Source organism: Corvus moneduloides, chromosome 2, assembly GCF_009650955.1.
Source record: "Corvus moneduloides isolate bCorMon1 chromosome 2, bCorMon1.pri, whole genome shotgun sequence".
NCBI lineage: Eukaryota > Metazoa > Chordata > Aves > Passeriformes > Corvidae > Corvus > Corvus moneduloides.
In genome coordinates this window covers 99,801,818-99,823,680 of record NC_045477.1, presented here as the reverse complement: position 1 = coordinate 99,823,680, position 21,863 = coordinate 99,801,818, and the positions used below count along the sequence as shown (strand labels likewise).

Sequence of the window (21,863 nt, the reverse complement as noted above, 5' to 3'; positions counted from 1 at the left end):
TTTTCATGTTTGTACGAAACACAAAGATCTAGCCTGAATATTTCAGTTATTTCTGTTTGAAGGAACTGATTATCAAGCATCTTGTGTTTATTGATTTATCCTCAGTGCTCTTCGCATCATTCTTAGTCTGTGTTTGGAGAATCCTCCCTTTTTTTTGTTCTTTCTCATTGGCATCTCAGCTGTGATCTGTCCACTCCTCACTGGAAGAAGTTCTTTTCTACCATCTTTCTGACGGCCTTTGTTTTAACCTGCCTCACTGACTGCCCTTTTTTCAACCTCAGATAATTTTATTAAAATTATATCGATTTACTGCTTTCTTACTGTTGCTTGGACATACCTATAAATCAGTGCCTTTAATAGTCATCTTAGTGTACCTCTGTTTCTTTGCTTCTTTCATATATTTTTCTCATTTCCCCTTTCTTTCCATAGCAGCTGCCTAATTCTTGTTAGGTCCTTATCTATTCTTTGCTAATTTGAGAATGAGATGTAGTTCTATCATGTTTGAGCAGAGTGCAGTAAATTCTACATCTCTCACTTGTGCAGTAAATTCTGCATGCCTCTCTTCAGTGAACTTATGGACTTGTCCATGTCATCTTCAAGCAATATCATGGTAACTCATATCATGTCAAATGTTCTTACCATCGTACCCTTTGATTTGATTTTTGCTCTTATCAACTTGGACTCTCACCTCGTCCTTGTGGTCAGAATGATGAATTCTTTACACGTTGACACAGACAAAGAAAAAAAGAGGAAATAAGTAAATATAAACATTAGAGACTGAAGAAGGTGCAGAAGCACAGTCCATCCCAGCTGCATGTTGCAAAACTGTGCACATATGGTAGCACAGTCAATTTAAAAAAAGTGACATGTAGTTTTCCATACCTTGCATCCCTTCCCTCCCATTTTCTCTGTGCTTCATAAGAACACTCTGTAAGACAAATATGCATTAACAACCTGGGCTGAGTTACATGAATAATGAAGTGCAGAAAGGCTGGGAAAAAGAAGTGGTATTGTATTTAGCGGGAGATAAAATGGACAGTAGAAAAATCAGAAAACAAAATAAGCCTTGGGTAGCTTTTTTTGCCTAGGTTTAGTCTTTGCTTTTCAGATTGTCTTTTATATAATTTAATAATGTTGTATTTTGTTTACAGTGTCTACCTTGAAACAGCGATGTACAGCATAACTGTTAGCACAATAATTGTCAGTTATCCAATATTCATGTTGTATCTACAGAACTCCCTTTAGTATCTTGTAATCTCAGTTTAAACATAAATTCATTCTGGTCTTGATCTATAGCACTTGCATATGGCACATGTGGTTTTGTTTTGGTAGGTTTTTTGAATGTCACAGTTGACTAATTTAAAATACTGTCACTTTACCGCCCCTTTATAAATCTTCAACATCAGTTCTTTTTATTTTTTCCTCTTTAAGACACCAAGTATTAGAATAATTTTTAAAATTTCTAAAATTGCCACCCTGTCCTCTGTGCTGTCCTAGTGTCCCAGAAGAATCTGATTCTGTCACTTACTTCTTTGGCTTTTGCAGCTGTCCAAGTTAATTTTTTCCTAAATTAGGAATAACATTTATCTCAATTTAAGTCTTTCTGCAGTCCTTTCAAGTTTTCCCTACTTATACTTCAAGATTTACATTGCTGTAGTAACATTTGCCCTCACAAAGCATACACAAATTCCTCTGGTCTACTCTTGACTTTTTATGCATGTAGTAGTATGGTCATTATTTGTCTCCTTGTTTTAAAATGATCAAGCCAATCAGAAAAGAAAAAAATGAGGGGTACAATACAATGAGTCATCACATTTACTAATTATCGAGAGGATAGCAGGTACTTTTTTCATGCTGAACTGTTCTTGTCTATTTCTTCCCGAATATTATAAACTTCAAAAAAATCTATCTGATCATATAATAACTTTTTACATGAAAATTAATGGACTTTTTAAATTTTTTTTTTATGTCTGGGCATTGTGATGGCTGTCATGTTTTTCTGCTTATCATTTTAACATGTCTTGGTAGTTTCTTTTCAGTCTCGTAAGGGGCTTTGCATATAAAATGTCTGCAGCTTCTCTCTGTAGCTGTCTTTCATCAAATCTAGTAAGAAATCTAATTTTAAACAGCATATTCACACATTGTAATAAAGAAGTTAATTATCAAGTCACTACCGGGGCCCAACAAAAGCCTAACCATATTTGAGACTATTGGGATTTCTTCTTGTATTTGGCTTTGTTATTACCTCTGTTCTAGGCTCTCCCACAACAAGTGAGAGCTTCGTCATCTCATTCAGTTAAGGAAATGCTAGACAGACTTACAGCCTAAAAAACTGTCGTTTTGGGCATGGCAGGAAGCAAGTAGTACTTTCAAGTGGCACATGACTTCTGGTAATTTTGCAAACCATCAGTACTGGGTAATAATAACCTGTGATTTTAACCTACTATTTTCAACACATTGAAGAATAATTACAGAATAGTCCACCCATATTTCAGTTACAACAGTATAGAGGGATGAAGAAAAACAATTTTTTTTAACTTTTCTCAATCTCCATGTAGAAGAATGGGAGGAAAATTGCCAGCTTCCTGAGAAATCAAGGCATTTCCAATGAAATGGGAAAGAAGGAAAGGGTGCAAAATTTAGAGGAAGGGAAGAGCGAAGAGAAAATGAAAAGTCATCTGGTTCTCTAGAGGTCAGCCACACTGTGAGTGATTGATTGAGTGATTGGATTTGTTTTGTTGCTGCTATCTCTGGAGCAAACATCACATCCATCTTACATGCAAGTTCATATAAAAATTTATTTGGAGAAACTGCTGTGTTTTGTTCTGCTGTGACTCATGTAGAGAAAATTAGTACAGAGTCCTTCTTGCTAAGTATCTACATCTGCTATGGCTCATCCCAGCTTCCTGATAAAGCATACAACTACCAGATGTTATGTGAAGGGTGGCTTGTTGGCAGCTGGATAGAATGGCCAAGGTTTGATTGCTAAGCAGTATGACTTGTCAAAACATATGAGCCATGTCAATGTTACTCTGCATTCCACGTTTTTTGTCTGCAGCCCTAAACCCATAAGTCGTGCAATGAAGTTGTAACATCTGAAGGAATATGATAAGCTTTACTGCACTGAACAAAAATGGCATAAATGGGGAGCATCTGTCATGTATTTAAAACGAGTAGTTGTGGTGTTTTTCTCGTTATTCAAATTGCTTTTGGGTAGTTCTGCATATCTCTATCAAATCTTATATGTTATATGTGAAATACAAAATACTAAGATGATAAAATTATTAAATGTTCATTTTTTTGTGACATTGGGAGACACTGGAGCAGTAACAAAATACTTACACAACATGAGTACAATACAGTGGGTCAGTTCTTGACAGCAAAACTTTATTTTAAAGCGTTCTTGTTTGCTAGGTTATTGTAGGAAGCACTTCATAGTTGCTTCTTCTAAGTCAGTGTCTGAGCCTTGGAAATTGAAATATGAAAGCAGGGTCTACTCTGCGATGGTGATCCCTAAATGGGTGTTTATCCTAAGAAAAAGAGCTATCCTAGTGCTGGCTGACCGGTTCCAAGGTTCTCTTTAAATAACTCTGTAATTTCATTGAATGCTGAATTTGTACAAAGCATTAAATTGGCTGGTTTTTCTCTATGGGGAGAGGTGGCAAGGAATTTTTCCAGAAGAGCTGGAAACATATAACATAACAAAACATATCTTGTTTTCTGACCTTGATTCTATTTTATCACTATTTTTGCTAAGCTGGAAAAAATCAAATACATTAAGTGTTTTATCATCAAGTTTAATACCAGCTCAGTCTTTGTTCCCAGTCCAAGAGTATTTGTGTCTTTTTGTACACTTAAATACTGGTGTAGTCTTTATAGAACCACTGGAGCTGTGATTGAAAATGTGCTGGTGTTACCTTTACTTTAGAGAAAGTAGTTTTACAATGTCCTTAGAGGTTGTTTAGATACAATTCCATCGTTTATATGGTCAGATTGTAAGTGTTATTTATATCTTTTTTTGAATTTTTGCTGGAGTTCAGTCAGGAAGAAATACCTAACATGGCTAATACCCCTTTTTTGTGAATAAAAAATTTTTTTTGTAAAATCAGACAATGACGTATTCCCTCCTTCAGAGTCATTCCAGAAAACTAAGTCTTTCTTTTTTTCCTTATACTTGAAATCTTTGTTTATGACATGGACAACTCACCACTATTGTGGTTTCTTCTCTGTTTGTTCTTCCTCTACACTCCAGCCTAGTAAAAGATTGCAGTGGAAATAATGTGTCTCTCCAGCAGGTCAACCAGATTGTGGCTTCTTAAGTATTCCTGTTGTGTCTTCCTTTTGCCTCAAGTTTAGCTGCCACTTCTGGAGGTTCATCCTGTCTCTGCACTTGCACTTATCCATTGTTCTTACTTCTCTTTAATGCCGCCCTTCAGTGTGTCAGACCTTCATGCTGACAACAATATACAATGCTTTCCATGTTTTCTTTTCATTTATGCTTTCACTTCTTTTTCAAAACCCATTAATAATAATTACCCATGTAATAAAACTAAATATGTTATATAATTTAAAAACAAACAAAAAAGAAACATGGTATTCTAAATTATATGTTGACGTTGCCATCTGCCAGGTGTCACCTCTTGAGAAGTTTGTGCCTTTTCTCCGTTCGTCTGGAGGCTGTTACTCATACTTGAGCAACTGGCCACATATTTTTGGCACACAGACTCCCGGAGAATGGGAAAGTGCACAGTGCCCTGCTGCAGGTGAGTACGTGCTGCCCATGGGCTCGCATAGTCCAGCAGTCCAGCTGAAGGGCACAGACCCAAGCTGTGGGGTAGCATTGCAACCCTCCTTTGTCACAGTCCCACATTCTTCCCTGATGACATGGACTAGTGCATGTTAGGAGAGCAGAAATCAGAACTGTGTTAGCCATATAGACAGCAGAACTGTTCCCAGTTTGTCTGATGCAAATATCAATGGCTTGCAGCATTCAAGAGTCTGTCCTGTACCTTAATGCTCTCTGTAAAGGATGTAGACTCATAGAACATTTTGGATTGAAAGGGACATTTAAAGGTTATCTAATCCAACCTTCATCTGCAATGAGCAGGGTCACCTTGAACTTGATCAAGTTGCTCAGAGCCCTGTCCAGCCTGGCCTTGAATGTTTCCAGGAATGGGGTCTCATGAGGGCAGAGGAGAGGGACAGGATCATCTCTCTCGGCCGTGTTTCTTTTGGTGCAGCCCAGGACACAGTTGTCTATCTGGGCTGCAAGCACACATTGCTGGCTCATGTCCAGCTTTTCATCCACCACTAACTCCCAGTCTTTCTCAGCAGGGCTGCTCCCAATCCCTTCATCCCTCAGACTGTACTGATACTGGGGGCTGCCCCGACCCGCGTGCAGGACCTTGCATTGAGCCTGATTGAATTCTCTCTCTCATTCCTTGCAGGATAGAGGATGTATTCTAGCCTGTCACATAAATGCTATTAAGTTCCACCATCCTAAATTTTTACTGTGGCAATTCAAGACATAATTACATATATTACAATCTGAAATGAGACAGATCCAAATACTTTTTCTTCACATTTTGTTCAAGCCAAAATCAGATGCTTTTTCTTCCTTTTATGTCTGTCTGCTGAAAAGCATCATTTGTCCATTTCTCCCATTGACCAGTGTTTACTGAGATGCTCCTTGTTTTAACCAGTGTGGGATGGTGAAGCGTGATGTTATTAGACACAGCAGTCTGTTTGCCTGACAGTACCACCAGAGATGAACCTATCACAAATGTCTCCACTGAAAAGTATTGCTCAAAAGCCTTTTTGTCAGATTACTTGACACTTGCTCATGAACTATGACTAACATTGCCTCTTAAAACACTCTGTATGTTTATTTTATAAGCCATATGGCCCAAACTGGCTTTGTGTTGTACAGGTGTGAAAGACAGTCTGGATAGATTTAATTACTTTGGACTTCTGAGCTTTACAGTAAAAAAAGTTTCCATGGTAAAGTAATTACTGTACTATGTTTTATATAATTTATCCCTATTTCCCTCAGGTTATTTCTTGATATTTTTTTCACTTTCTTCTGGAAAACTATGTTTTCAGGAAAAAAACCAAAACACCTAAATAATTAGTTCTGTAAAAGAATCACTGTGCATATTTTACTTAAAACCAGATGTGAAATACATGGCTGTTAGGAGCTGAGAGATTTCACCTAAGGGTTTTGCTAATGGATCACTGGAAGTCTGTGAATATATATCTTTCTGCCCTTGTGGGAACTTTGTAGAATAGTTAATAGAATCTGAATTAGTGATCCTCACTAGTTAGTTAGAGCCTTTTTCCTTTGTAGTTCTTTTAACACTTTGTAGCTGTTAAAAGTGTTATGTATACAAAATAGTAGGTGAGAACCCTTTCAGATGAATAAAAGATTTAAATATGTCTGGGCCATCAGTTTTCCTTTGCAAGAGCTCTCACTTAGTGAAGTGTTGACTGTGGTAAGCGTGATGCATGATAAGCAAATGGAGGTCTTCACTGAGCACAGTTTTCTTAAATTATTTTTTGATATTATAAAAATATTTTGCTGTAGTTCAGCTGTAGGTTTCTCAGAAGTAGTAACCAAATTCATGGGTAACAGTTCCTGGCAAAGTAACGCAGGAATTGTTCTCAGAGGATGCTGCAGCCTGGATGTTTAAAATACAATGCAGGTCTGCCTTTTGTGTGCCCTTAATCTGAAACCGGGCAATGCGTCAGTGTACATTGACTTGTTATTCTACAGTGTGATAAATAATTGTATGGACTTGTTCTTAGTGATGCATTTTCTTGGGCTTTTTGTCTTACAATCAGTGATTTAAATTTCATTAGATAACATGCACATAATTATGATATAAACCATGCAGAGCTTGCAGTTTTTTTCTCCTGCCATAAATATTCCATCTGTGAAAAAGATGCAATGTAATACAAAGAAATGATTGAACAGGAACATATCAAGGAATGTACACACAAGCATGTTTTTAGCTCAATGTAAATTAATCCATGCATAAACTATGAGAGTCTGAAGATGGCCGTAAGCTCTATCCTGATTTTTACCTTATAATATACTGAAAAATGATCTGTGATGCTGAAAGATGGTTATTTTTGGCAACCTATATCAATTTCCTATTCACACAGCAACTGGTGGCAACTAAAAATAATCCTGGTTTAGTACTAGCTAAAAATCTGGTTGCATTTGGCACAGGAACAACATGCACAAATAAAATTTAAGATCCCCCTGTTCTGCTATTTCATTCGAGCCCACTCATCAGGCTTAGTTTGCTGCCATTTGAAAGCTATTGAAAAGCCATTAACTGGCAGGACTGTGAAAGCCGCAGTGCAGCAGCACACCTCAGTGCTGGAAGAATGTGTCTGCAAGTGCACACCAATTAAATCCTTCTATTCCTGGGGATGTGGGATTAGGAGCGGTGTCAATCAATTGTGCTACAATAGCACGTGCAGTAGTCATGGTTCAAGACGCACAGAGGTTTATCGTAACTCCAGCAGCCGGGTGAGGGTGACTTGGAAGCCTCTGCAAGATCCTGGAACAGAACCTACATTCAATAATGTATTCTGAGGTGTACTGGATACCTGAGGAAGGGCTTTAAATAATGCATTTTCTGGGCATGACAGTTGTAGCGGAAGAGAATGCTGAAACCTGTAGCAAGACTACAGCCTGAGATGAAAGAATGTCTCATTACCATTTTATCAAATGCTGTAAGTAACAAAGTGGTTATTTTGCTTTTAAAACTGTCTTTTTATTTTCTGAGGTGTGTCTTTTCATTACATATGCAAAAAGTCGAAGGCAGATGCTGCATGATGTCAACATAGTAGTGGGGAAGGGGAGTTGTTACTTTGCATGTGAATATACAGGCAGAGCCCGGGATTTCTTTCTCTCCTCTGTTCAGAGGTAACTTCATTGTGTGTGTAATAATGCTCTCATTTGGAACTTCGTAATGATCAGCTTGTAAAACTTTTGTTTAAATTAATCACCAAAGAATGTAATGTCCAAAAAGAAGAAATGTCATTCACAGCGTTATGTTAAGGACGCCTTTAAGGACAACCTTGGAACATGGCTCTCACACTTTGCAAGGGTATACAAATGAGAATAGCTTTATAATTATGAGCCCAGCTCATCATCTACTGTAGATCAAATGCTTGTATCTTCTCTTTATCAGAATATTTAGCTATTCAGTGTGACAGAATTAAAAAATTAATAATGAACTTTTAACCTTGAATCATGTAAGCTGCCTCCTTAAAGACATCCTGAAATTGGGATCTATGCTAAATGTATTTGATTCATTGCAGAGGAAATTCCTAACAGCATTTTTTTTTTTTTAAGGTTGCTTGTCTTCCTAGCTGCACATTTTTCAATCTTCTAGGATTTGCCTTTGAAAGCATCCAGGAACTGAGTGGAAATTGCTGGGTTTTCATCAGAGAAATGAATTATTCTTTAGATACTTATTTTGGACAGCCAGCAATAGTTTGATAGCCATAAATATTTTTTACTGAAGGACTTAAAAAACTTCAGACTTTAGTGATTATGGCACAGTTTTTACATGTCAAATAGCAGATTGCTGTAAAAGGTTTTCTCTCCAGACTCTGGTCTTTGATGACTTAAGCATACCAAGGACATTTTAAAACTATTTCTAAGACACTGTATTATAGTTAATAAATGAGTAATGTGGTTCTTTGCTGTCTTAATATGAAATTAAGGTGCTCTGGAAGTATTTTAGTAATTCAAGGAAAAATTATTTATGTGAGTTTCCTCTTGTCTGGATTCAATGGGACTTGTGTATGGACTGCTTTTAATACTAGTGGGAGTTACAATTCCCTGTTCATGGGGAGAAGCACAGATTAGTTTTATTGTACAGTTCCAAGGGTGCATTCTAGGAATAAATCTTCGAGCTTGTATTGAGATTTGATGAATGCAAATGAGGAATTTGCAACATAATAACTATCTTGATGATGTCAAAAAAGTATTGTTTGGTCTTTATTCACTTTAAAATTACTCTTAAAGTGAAATTCCAGCAAGTTTGTGTAGGCATGTGAGTGTCAATAGCATATTAAATAAGTAACTCTTCAGTGAAACTCTAGGAAAATATGAGGATGACCCTGAGGTTCTTGTATTAAAAGGGAGCAAATAATGACAAATTGGGATGTTCATCACATTGATTGCAGAGGTGAAGGACTAAAACACAGCAGAGGGAAATGTGAATGTACAGCATCAGTTTTGTCAATAATACTTGTTTCCTCTTTTTCAGATTTGGAATTTTGATTAGTGATTTCTCAGTAAATTGGGGTGTTTTACCACACAGCTCTTTTCTTTCCAAATAGTGGCTTTAGAAGACAACAGATACTGGCTGGAGCCTGAGAGGAGGTTTTATCACTGCCTGTGCTTCTCAGAATTGGCAAAAGTGCTTCCGTTTCCACCTGTAATTACTGAAGGAGAAGAACTTCCTCTTCAATGCTCCCCTGAGCGTTATTATTTGACTTAACATGTCAATATGTTGCAGAGATCTGTGTTTGGCAGACAGCTGGCATCAGAGATGGGCCAGGGCTGTGTGCGCAGTTGCAGCGCCAGCAGTGCTCTGAGATGTGCTGAGAACAGCTGAATCTCACAGTGGTCAGAAAGTGACTCTTCACACCTCGCTTTGCTTTAATTCATTTCACCGATGATTTCTGTATATCAGAAAGATGTAACGCTGAGAAGGGGTATAGCTATTCTCCAGTGATGTTAGTACAATTTTAATAATATTCTTTCATTTTTTTCAGTGCATTGCTCCCATTAGAAGGCTGTGAAAATGAGATATACTTCACCATATAAGTCATCATCTTGTCGTAAGACCTTTCAGGCTGGAAAGATCCAACTTTGAAACGTCTCCAGTCCACCATAGACTCCTAAAATCGTTAATGTTGGAAAAGACCTCTAGGATCATGGAGTCCAACCATTAACCTAACACTGCCATATCCATCACTAAACCACATCCCTAAGCACCGTATCTACACATTTTTTGAACAGTTCCAGGGATTGCGATTCAACCAATCCCTGGGCAGACTGTTCCTGTGTTGATCACCCTTACAGTGAAGTAATTTTTCCTAATATCCAATCTAAACCTCCTCTGGCACAACTTAAGGCATTTCTCCTTCTCCTATCTCTTGTTACATGGGAGAAGAGACTCATTACAGCCTCCTCTAAGACAATTGTAGAGAGCAATAAGGTGTCCCCTGAGCTTCCTTTTCTCCAGGTTAAACAACCCACCTCCCTCAGCTGCTCCTTGTAAGACTTGTGCTTCTGACTCTTCTCCAGCTCTGTTGCCATTCTCTGGATACTCCCTCCTGCTCTGAGCAAGGGTAGCTCCATGGTCAAACCAGATTTTCTGGGACCATGCCCAGTGAGGTCTTTCATCCCAGTAATACTCTGGAATTGCGCCTGGTGCAGCCATCCAGTTGTCTTTAGCTGGCACCTGCAGCATGTAACACACAAGCTGAATGTGTGTCTGCCTGTTGGAGCAGCTCATGTTGTCCCTACTTGTGCCCATCTCCTTTTTGCAGCCAAGTATCTCTGCTGCTCAGAGCTGTCTCTGTCTGTGCTAGTAGCTAATCCTTGGCAATCTGTGAGCATGAGTATTTAGAAGAGAGAAAAGAGGTTTGCAGGAGAGTATCACATATTATCTGCCAGCTGCAGGGTACCATTTTATCTCGATGATTTGTGTGACAGGCTGTACAAATGAGTGTAATTTTGAAAATTAGGCAGCACCTTGCTGCTGTCTTCTCTCCCTTGTATATCTAGTTATGATATAAATAGCATAATTTACGTGTTATGGCAGTGGTTTTCCACCTTTGCTCTGGACTTCCTCTGAGGGATCTGGAAAGGTAACTAAGAAAAATGGTGCTCTATCAAAGGGGCTTAAAAGTTTGTTACTCCAGAGTCTGTTTTCCACTGCAAATGCTATAGAGGTGCATTACTGCAAACAGAATTAAAACCTTGCGATATATAAGGAGTTATAGTCATGCCGGGTGGAAGTCCAAGCCAAGTGAATTTATCCAAATATTAGGATCATCAAATCTGAACATCAGCCTCTACTTCTGTTCTTTCTGGTTTACCTCTGTTTCCAATTCCTTTAAATCCTTTGTATGAATTAAAACCCATTGAATAGTGCTGTGTTACAGCTCAATACCTTCAGAGATCTGGGATGGAAATACTAATTAGATGTTTATTGATAAATTTAATTCAGGATTTGAAACAAGATATAAAATAAACATAATAATTTGCTTCAATTTCTATCCCTTACTACCATCAGGACCTGACTACATGGCAAGGTTTGTACATGAAGTCATAGCTCTATCTCAACCTTATGCAGCTTGGAAAGGGTTGGGGAAAGATGTGATACGATACACGAGTTTCAGTTTTCAGAGGATGGAGACTTGAACTTGATTCTCCCATGGATGGAGAAGTAATACTGTGGGTACAACATATGATACCTTCGTGTCAGCTTTCTTACTGTGAGACAGTAAACTTTCATCTGTGCTTCAGTAGAGTGAGTTACTGTAGTTTAGACCAAATAAGAAGAGAAGAGGAGACTGAAAAGAAAAATTGGAGACCCGTAGTTGGTCTGTGACACAGGAACCCTTTACCTTTGTGGCAACACGTGCGGGATGTGTGATAACCCAAGTGACAGTGACACACAGGTATTCTGTCACACTGGGTGGCTAGTGACGTAAGAGTACTAGCAAATTCTTGGAAGTGTTTTCTTCTTCCCATGAGCAGGATTTCTTCTATTCCAGCATTGGGTAGGAGATGATATTAATTTATTTATTGTATATTCTGGTGTCCCAGAGAATTCTGACATCTTCTTGGACATGTCCTCTGCCTCCAATGAGGAGCTCAAGGGACAAAATAGTAAAAATTATGCAGGTGGTGGGAATGGGAGGTGTAAACGAAGCAAGATGTCTGTGACAGTCTTTATTCAACACCTCTCCCGTTTATTTGGTTGATAGTTCATGACAGTGTCTGCTAACTCTCATGACATGGTTTATTTCTGCAATAACAGAGCTAAGTATGCCATGGCTGCAGGGAAAAATTCCTTTTCCTTGTACATGTTCATAACACTGTGACCTGTGGCATGAGGTTAAGATTGTTACTGAAATGAGATGCTTAGCATGACTGAGTGATCCTGCCTGCTGGAAATGAGGCTGGGAGGCAGAGTCGGGAGCCATCTGCCCTGGGAATCGTGAAAGAGCAGGAGTGCCTCTGTGAAATGAACCACTGCTTGGGAGTTTTGAGGTCTTGTGAAGGCACATAAAGCAATTCCAGGGGAGTAAAGAGATTTTGATGAAAGGTATTTGTTTGAGAAGCTTATACTGTAAAAATATATAAAAGAATGCTAATACAAGACATGGTATTTCTTATTCCATTTTGACAGACCTAATGTGTCTGATGTATCAGTGATATGCAGTGCAAACTTTTTAAAAAAATTACGTGATAATTCAGGTGTCATGAAAGATATCTAAAAAATTAGGTTTTTAATTATTCAGTTAAGAACAAATGGGTTTTATCTTACCAACCTTAATACAAATAGAGCCACAGCTAGAATATTTTTACTTCTATTACACTTTTTATCTCTCTGTCTCTCACTGTCATCACAGGATAAGTGGAGGACAACAGGAAAATAGGATATTATTTACCGCCTATGAATGCCAGTATGTCTGTACCAGCAGATGATTCTAGATGTATTCATCTATTTTTATTCTCCAGTTCCTGAGTTCACATGACAATGACAGAAACACAACATGATTTTTTTAATTTGAACTAATTTTCTACCTCATCTAAATATTGAAAAGTTCTAGATTCATGACACTGGGTGCCAGGAAAGAGATAAAAAATAACTTTTTATATCAGTATGCAGACATAGAAAATGATAGTTAGAAAAATGTATTTTGAGCTGGCAATAAGCCAATTATCTTGGCACATTTGTAATAGTAGTCTAATAATTTGCTAAGTGGGTTTCCAATAAATAAAACTTACCTCACAGTAACACCAACTTTCCTAACAATGGCAACCACATAGAATAACATTTGATAATTATATTAAGATGAAGTTTTACATTAAATTGGTATTTGGAAAAATACACTTTGAAATAACAGCAAAAGGAGCAGTATTAACTTGGACAATTGAAGACTATAACATTTCCAGCTCTGTATTCTACTAAAAATATGTTCTATTTATAGTATTTTAGTGGAAATCGCAGTGATCCACCAATTAATTTTTGTCATTATTTTGTTTGCCACTGTAAAAAATCTGTCAGTAAAGAGAAAAATCAGCACTTTTGTGGAAAACTTCACTGACGGCTTGTAAGGAAATTATAAAGACATTCCATATAATTTTGGTATTTGGAGTGCTTTTTTCTTCTAATGTAGTTATTCTGCAAACAGCAAAGAAATCTAGCCACCCTAAAAATAAGATGAATGAAGATTGTAAAGGTCAAAGTACCATATTTTCTCACCATATTGGCACAGCATGTGTGAAGCTTCAGATTCTGATATTATGTTTTTGAGAAGATTGCTGCAAGAACCGAGAGCAGAAAAGAACCCCAAACGAATAACACAACCCCCCCAACCTCTCTATTTCTATTTATGAAATTGTAGCAATATAGCCACTTTTCCTCAAAAAGTTTTTGAAAATTTTGAGACTAGAAGACACGTTTTCAATCAGTTCTTGATGGAAAGTTCCAAATAATCACTTTTTTTTTCTTGTCTCATAAAAATTAATATACTGTATCACGGTGAATTTTGCACAGTTTCTAGGTTATAAAACCAAACAGAAAATATTTGTAGATAATTCAATTAACACCTGAATCAAAATTGCAACAGTATAAACATGATTATTTTAAAGCAAGTGAAATCTGAGATTGAACTAATTCTAATTTGTTCTTAAACAAATGAAAATAAATAAGTCAGCAAAAGCTTAGTTTGATTTGGAGCAAATAAAGAGTTGCAAGTTTTTTAATATATCATAAAGGAGCACCCCCAATTAAAAAAAATGTTGCTTGATAATTTATTACAAGATGTATTTTCCATTTGTTTGCTTTTGAGCAAATGCCTTCAGTGAAAAGAAAAGCAGTATAAGACCTGCTAAGAGGAGTCTGCAAGTTCTACTGTTTTGACTACTGCACATCCCCTCAGCCAAGAGATGGGTCAGTCTGTTGTCACTTGCAGAAAACAAATGCAAGTAGTATGGCCTGAACTGGTTTTCTTGCCAGTGCCATTCTTGTACCCTGAAAGACAACAGTCCCTGACAACTTCCCCTGTCTGTAAGGTGATTTAGAGAGCCCTGACCAAGTCCACTTTAAACCTCTTTTTGACCAGTAAGAATGGGACCTGGCAAGGAGTGTGGACAGGAGGGCACCACACACAAGTGGAAGAGCACTTGGTCATTTATTAGTAGCTTTTCATCCAGCTAGAATATGGATGTTCCTGTTGAAAGTGTACTTTACTCTCTTTCATTTCATAGTTGATTTTAAAACAAAAAATGTTATTCTCGGAAAAAAGGAAAATATAAAATCTGCTATCTTCAGCTGTAAATCCTACCGTGAATGTCTTTCTATGTAGCATGACATTTCAGAAGAGATGGAAGCATATTCAGAGCACGTAGACAGGCAATAGATCTGGGCCATACCACCTCAGGCTGCTGGACTCCTGCTGTGGTCCCATTCGGTGCAAATCCTGTTATGAAGTATGACATATAAAATATATATGGGACCTTGTAAAGCCATCTACAGAAAATAGACCAATGTATTAAGGTCATATTTCGAAAGTTAATCGATAGCTTTCAAATGTGATCCCTTTACTATAAAAGGAATCAAAGCTTTCTCCTGTAAAAAGTTTCGTAAAAGTTGACATCTAAACTGAGGAAGGAGGGAAGCAGGCATGTAGAAATTTCCTTTTTTTTTCTCTCTTTGTGGGAAGAAAAGTACTTTTGTCTTTAGGTAGTTTATTGCAGAAGACCCTAAAAAAACACATTAAAACAATGTATTCCTTACTCAACAATCATTTTATGTGAAAGGAGAGACATTTTATATTTAGATTGCACATGAATTGAATAGCTTGTTTTTCAGGTGCTTTCCTTTCAACACAATTGTTTGATTCTGTTAGCTGCAGTACTGATGTTAGTTGCAGAAGTGGTATGTGTAAATCATATAGACATAGTCAAGAAAAGTAAAGCTCTTAAGGCAAACTAAATTACTTAATTCCTTTTAATCTCCAATGAATATATAGATTTATTGTGTCTTGGAGTGACATTTTTCTGTCTTGTGAGCAGTAATGTCAGAGTTGCAATAATAATTTCTACTTCAGTTTGATTTCTACTTCAGTGTCATCAACATCTGTGAAGCATTTTTCATATTCTTCCCATTATTTCTTCAGTAAGGGTGCTCATGTAGACTAGGAGTCCATCCTTTGACACATCCTTTGCTTTTTTCAGTTGGTCAAATGAGATCAAGCTGATCAGTTTCTTCTTCTTTCTCTTCTTCTTTTTCCTCTTCTTTCTCTTCTTTCTCTTCTTTTTCTTCTTCTTCCGCTTCTTTGACTTATCAACCATATTTCCCCGTTGTAATTTAACCCAGAAAGGACATTGCTGCACGTGTTCACAATCAAATGTCATAATGCTTATCTTCACTTTGGTTTCCTAGTATATACATGCCCATACAGCTGTCGTATAGTAGTATATGACCACAAGTGTAATACTCGATGGCAGGTGTGGAAGGTGACCTTAGAGACTTTTGTAAACTCTTTTGTCAGGAAAGCCACTAAACCTGCTTTCATTGTCACTTACCCGTGAAGATCCAGCTCAGACTAGCAACCATCCTTGCTCTTCTAACCTTAGCCAGGCTTACCTAGGACATGCCCAATAGTTACCCGCCCAGTGCAAGGGAGAGAAGCCTTTCAGATTCCAGTCGTGTGGCTTTACATGCCAGAAATTCTCATGGGTTGGTTCTTCACTTCACTGAGGGGTTCTCTTTACAGGGCTTTACAGGGCCATTCAGAGATGCCAGAACTGAGTGAGGGAGCTGTCCTGATTGTCAGAAACATAGATCTGCTGTGCCTATGTTGCTACTTTTGTGTGGCTGTCCACCCAGTACACCAAATGAGGAATTTTGTGATCTTACCTGTTAATCTCATCCATGTGAGCTTTTTTTGTCTTGGTACTCTGCCTAAATTTGCAGTAAAAAAATTAATTTTATTCTTCCATATTCTCTTCATTTCAGTATATAACCTTTCTTTTTCCCTTTCACTCTTTAAATTTCTGTTAACTTTTCTCTCCTTAGTCACTGCTTAGCTAAGCTATGCATATTTAATTCTTTTCATCCTTCCTCATAAATCAGTCCCTCGGGCCCCAAAATCATTTGTGGTAGTTTCTTTTGAACTGCTCCAGCTTGACTGTCTAGAATTGAATGCAGTATTCCAGATAAGTTGCCTTTCTGCAGAACGGAGGCAGGCCTGTTTCCAATCCTCTTGCTATTTGAAAACTGAAATGGCAGTCCCTTGATGTGCACAGAACAGTGACCAAAGGCCTACATATTAGCCCTGCTGCAGAGTTTTTGTTAGCTCCACTCTGTGGTAAACTACTTTTACATCTGCATTTACTTTACAATAATCTCTGTAAATTATCAGATTGCATGTAGAACCACAGTTCACTTGGCATAGGATTTCCTTTCCTGTGTGCTTGCCAGTCCTTATGGCTAGGTCTGTGGACCATTGTTTCCTTTTTGACTTTTAACTCTCTATGATGTATAAATGATGTTATGTATTTAACTCTCTATGATCTCTATGATCTCTATGATCATAGACTCTCTATGATTTGTCTCTCTATGAGACAAATACTCAATATCCTCTTTTTCTTGATTCACATACTCCTTTACTAGCTTTTATGTATGCAGGTTTTTGCAAAATTTGATTTATGTATTTTTCTCTTATGTTTTCTCTAATTCTCATATGCTGTATGACTCTTGAACCCTGGCATATTTCCTGACTAAAAAGCGATATCCGAGAATGTCTGTGATGAAAGAACTGCCCCAGGTTTTGAAACAATCGGATTTTTTGTTTCTTTATTCAAGCAGTTGGTTGTTGCTGCTGCTGCTGCTCAACTTTTTCAGTATCTTCGGGTGTAGCAACTGTAATTTCGGGTTCCTCTCACTGTGCACCAATGTGTTAATTCACTCTCCCAAATTGCAGATTTACAAGTATTAGTGAGAGTCTTAGTGTTTTTCACTGCTTGTTGTGGTAAGTGCCTGTGTGACAAATCTTTTATATTATACTGTGGTGACAGGAAGAATTTTCCAGTGCATCTCTTCCCAGGTGCACATCCTCCCCTCCTCTGTATCCTATATCTGACAGTGTGGGCTAGAGATCAGTGTATTATTACATCTCCATTTAACGTACTGTAAGGAAATAACTATTATCTTCAAAGCTTAGTTGTCACTTCACAAATCTTGTATTGCAGCCAAATAAAGACAGCGAGGTCTGTGCAAGGACTAGAAGGAGCTATTTTTTTCTAGAGGACTTCTCAACTATTCCTTCTTATCTTTTTTTATTGTCATTTGGCAAGCCCAGATCTTCTTCATTTTCGTTCTACCTTTGGATTTGGAGCTTATTGAGTTTTACTTGCTGTTGGTGTGATTTACAGCAATTTAGATCATTCAAATATGACCAAATATTCTGATGCTATTTCCTCACAGGCATTGCAAGTGACAAGCATTAATTAGTATTTTTTATTATTCTAACAAATATACATTGCTTGCTTCTGAAAATGCCAAATAAAAAGTGACATAAATTCATAGATCCCAAAGTTATAAGGGTTAGCTCAAACAGCCAATTTTTTTGTCTTTTAAGTTGCCTATATATGGATATGTATTAAAAAATGTGTTAGTGCATTCAATGTTAATCAGATGACTGTTTTTTCTGATTGCTTTAAGCTCTCTCTTCAGATCCTGTCATAGGGACTTGGACTATTTCTTTAAAAAAAAAAAATTAGCTGCTTTGTCATTAAGCTTTGGGAAACACATAAGCATATTTTGCTTTGATCTTCCTAAGGAAACAAAGTCTTTGTGATTATGTTACTTGTGTGTGTGCATCTTCTAGTTTTTCTCCCCATGATAATATCCAAACTCATTACCTAGTTGCAGGAAAATGTTTCAAAACCAGGTTAATCATGACACAATTTATTCAAACAAGTGAGTACTACATTGCCTAGTAATGTTATAAAACTATTTCATTATTGTTAGAAATTGTTATGTGTCTTTTCTACTGTATGGATGTCAGGTTTAGCTTAAAAACCATTATGTCTTGTCATAGAAGGTACCAAGTCATGTCAAATATCTTGCAAGGAAATCTAAGCATGCTCCAAGTTTCTTTTTCTTGGTGTGCTGGTTTCAGCTGAGGTAGAGTTAATTTTCTTCACAGTGTCTAATACAGGGCTCTGTTTTGGATTTGTGCTGAACACAGGATTGATAATATAGAGGTGTTTTTTTTCATTGTTGAGCAGGCCTTACGCAGAGCCAAGGCCTTTTCTGTTTTTGTACAGCCATGCTGGGGAGGAAGTTGTTGGTACGTGGGAGGTTGGGAGGAGACACAGACAGGACAGGTGACCCCAACTGAACAAAGGTATATTCCAGACCACAGGATGCCATGCTCAGTATAAAAAGTAGGGAAGAAGAAGGAGGGAGATATTTGGAGTGCTGGAGTTTGTCTTCCCAAATAACCATTATGTGTGATGGGTCTCTACTCTCCAGGAGATGGCTGAGCACCCGCCTGCCCATGGGAAGCAGTGAATTAATTCCTTGTTTTGCTGTGCTTGTGTGTGCAGCTTTAGCTTTCCCTATTAAACTGTCTGTATCTCAACCCATGAGTTCTCTTTTACCCTTCCAATTCTCTCCCCGATCCTGCTGGTGAGGCAGTGAGTGAGTGGCTGTGTGGGGCTTGGTGGCCAGGCTGAAACCACGGCACTTGGGTGAAATGCAATGCCACGCACACTTTGCACCACTTACCTTGTTTTCAGGAAAAGAAAGATAAGGTGGCAGTGGGAAAAGCTTCAGAGGGTGTGTCTACACTTCAGAAACAATGAAGGAAAGGCATTGGACCTCTGATGTTCTACAGTATTGTTATTTAGCTCACTGGATAATTTTTGAAGTGTCCCTGCTAGTCCTCTCTATTGCAAAGGCTGTGGTTGGTATCTAGAGATCTCTCCCAATAGACAGGGCGGATGAAGTACCCCCACATTGTGTGTTCTATCCCCTGTGCAATCTTCCATCTACTTCAAAAGGCTTTGTAGCCTCAAATACTGCTCCCTGCCTACGTATACCCTCCTACTACTTACTAGAACATATATAAACACTTTTGTGTTTATGTTGTAAAATACCTTTCTCCGTTGCAGTGCAGTCTTCACTTTAGACACTGTGCAAAAGCCACAAAAAAAGGTAATTATGTCTTAGAGCACAAGAGCACAGCATAATTAAAGGAGAACTAAGCCTGTGTGCTGTGCTGTCTAGATGTGTTTTGTTTGTTCTGCTTGAACCTTCGCTAGTGAACATGAGCTGGTATACAACATTTAACTCATTTAACTGACAAGCTTTTTTTTCTTCTCTTTTTCTTTTTTTGTTTCTCTTTTTCATTTTTTTTTTTTTTTTTTTTTTTTTTTTTTGGTCAGGGAATACTTATACCCTAAGTTTCATGGCTGACTGCTCAAAAGACTTACTTAAAGTCCAAAAGAGAAGTGTTTCAACCTATTGTCTGAATAGTCATTATTTGAAGATGCTACAATAAAGCCCTGAATCCGCCTTGAGCACAGACTTTTGTCTTCAAAAATCTCTTCTGGGATAGTCTATGAGATGAATGGGTTAATGTGTTTTACACATATCTGAGACTGTGCAGTCTTTCTAGTTGGAAACTCTAGTGCTCCAGAGCAGACAATGGTGTCATAGTTTTTTCACGAAAGGTTCTGATGTTCGCCAGAGAAATTGCCTGAAGTATGCTGGGGTTTGTGACTGCACCTTTGTCTCATCCTCCAAGGGAGTACAGAAGGATGATGGCAGTAGAAAGGAGATGGAGATAGCAGCTTTACCAAAATAAACAGTATGAGCTTGACCAGATAGTGTATTTTCATTTTACTTGCCTTCCTGTAGTTTCTGGATGTGATCCACAGATGAGGACTACTGCTCTGGGATCTACAGACTTTCTTTCAGACCATTCATACTTGTGAATTCCCCGCATCAAAAACAGACAAAAGAAATGATTTTTTTTTGTTTCTAAAAGATGGGAAGAACCCCATACATATCTGTTTGTAACCTGTGTTTTGTTACACTTAAGGCTAATGCACAGGCAAGCAGTTTGGCTGTATTTGTTGAATAAGCTGGCACACCGTTAATGAATTTTACCTAGAATATAAAATCTCCATATGTCACAGACTGCTCCATGGCATAAATCACAAATGACAGTGCAGAGCCCTCCGTTATATTTAATTAGGTATTATTCAGACTTTCTTCTATCACTGCAATGGCAAGATCCCAAACTGGTTGATTCTTTGATTTAAATATAATAAATTTTTAGAAAATGGCACTGTAACTTCACTGAATTGCTGATAGATAGATAACAGAGTCTGTTAGGAAGCCTGTAGAGTTGATAAATAGCACCTGATAAGTAACTTTTCCTTGGTATCAAGCTGGAAATTGATTGCAGTTCCTACTTACCAGTCTAGTCACATCGAAAGGCTCTTGAAGAGCAGCATACAGGAATAGCGTTTTATAAGAGGATGGTTGCTTGAATGTGCTCAAGATTGCTCTTCAGCAAAGACAGAATTGGATGTTAAGCAGAAATTGAGGAAGCTTTGTATATCGTGTCATTTAAGAGCCCTAACTTTCTAATTACATCCAAAAGAAGCTCTGGGGAGCCAAGAATAGGAAAAGCACATCAGCTCCTTTACTGCAATGTAATTTATTCTCAGAAGACTTGGCATTAATTGAATTCTTTACATTCTTTACAAGGTAAATAGTTTGCACGTATACTGCTCCCTCATGATTAACTGCTTTTGGGGTGGGAATGGGAACCATGAAAAAAGAAAAAGGACCAAGTCCATTACTACGGTGAGCAGATCCGTACTGACCTGATGGAAGCCTTTCAGCTATGGAAGTCAGGCTGAGTGGTTACAAGCACCACCCTTCACTCACAGCTTAATACATGTAATGGAGAGGTTGTTCAAATGGTAAGTAATTTTCCCTGTACTGAACAAAGGATTTTCAAATCCACGTATTTTGATGCTGACCTTAATGTTTCAGTTTGAGATGGATTTAAACTAAGCTAGCCTTTTCTGTGGCTATTCTTAGCCACATTTCTTTTTGAAAGTGTAAGATCAGTAGAAAAGACGTAATAACTTCTGATTTCTGAAGAGAGCACCCATAAAAAATGCATTGATCTGTGATTCAGACACAACTTCAGTTACACAGTAGTATTTATATCACTGATTTCATATGGAATTCATCTCAGTTTCTTAAATACTAATAAATTGCTATTTCTAATTCAATTTAAATAATACATTTAAATAATAAATTTAAATAATATGCGTTGTTGGTAGAAGAAAATCCTCCTGTATAGTAATGTCATTATGTATAACAGCAAAGTGCATTACTGAAAGGGCTAGTGCTTTGATTTCTGGTCTGACTTCTGTTCACGAACGTGGAGTGCACATTAATGTAGCTTTTTGAACCTGCACTGATTTACACCATCCGTGTATCTGAATCTGTAAGTGCCAAAGCACTCGCTGCTCATTGCATGCCTTTCCCACATTG

The 21,863-nt window shown here is 37.7% G+C and overlaps 1 protein-coding gene across 5 annotated transcripts in view; it reads left to right on the top strand.

The window, feature by feature from the left end:
* MYO16 (myosin XVI) overlaps window positions 1-21,863 on the top strand; it is a 377,180-nt gene that overhangs the window by 77,889 nt on the left and 277,428 nt on the right. Inside the window, exon 1 of one of the 5 annotated variants that reach the window (XM_032100571.1) lies at window positions 7,362-7,743. The exons of the other annotated variants lie outside the window; for them this stretch is intronic. Within the exon in view, the coding sequence (XP_031956462.1) occupies window positions 7,716-7,743 (28 nt within the window). The 5' untranslated portion in view covers window positions 7,362-7,715. Of the gene's footprint in view, window positions 1-7,361; window positions 7,744-21,863 lie in introns of those variants that run through there. 5 annotated transcript variants of the gene reach the window in all.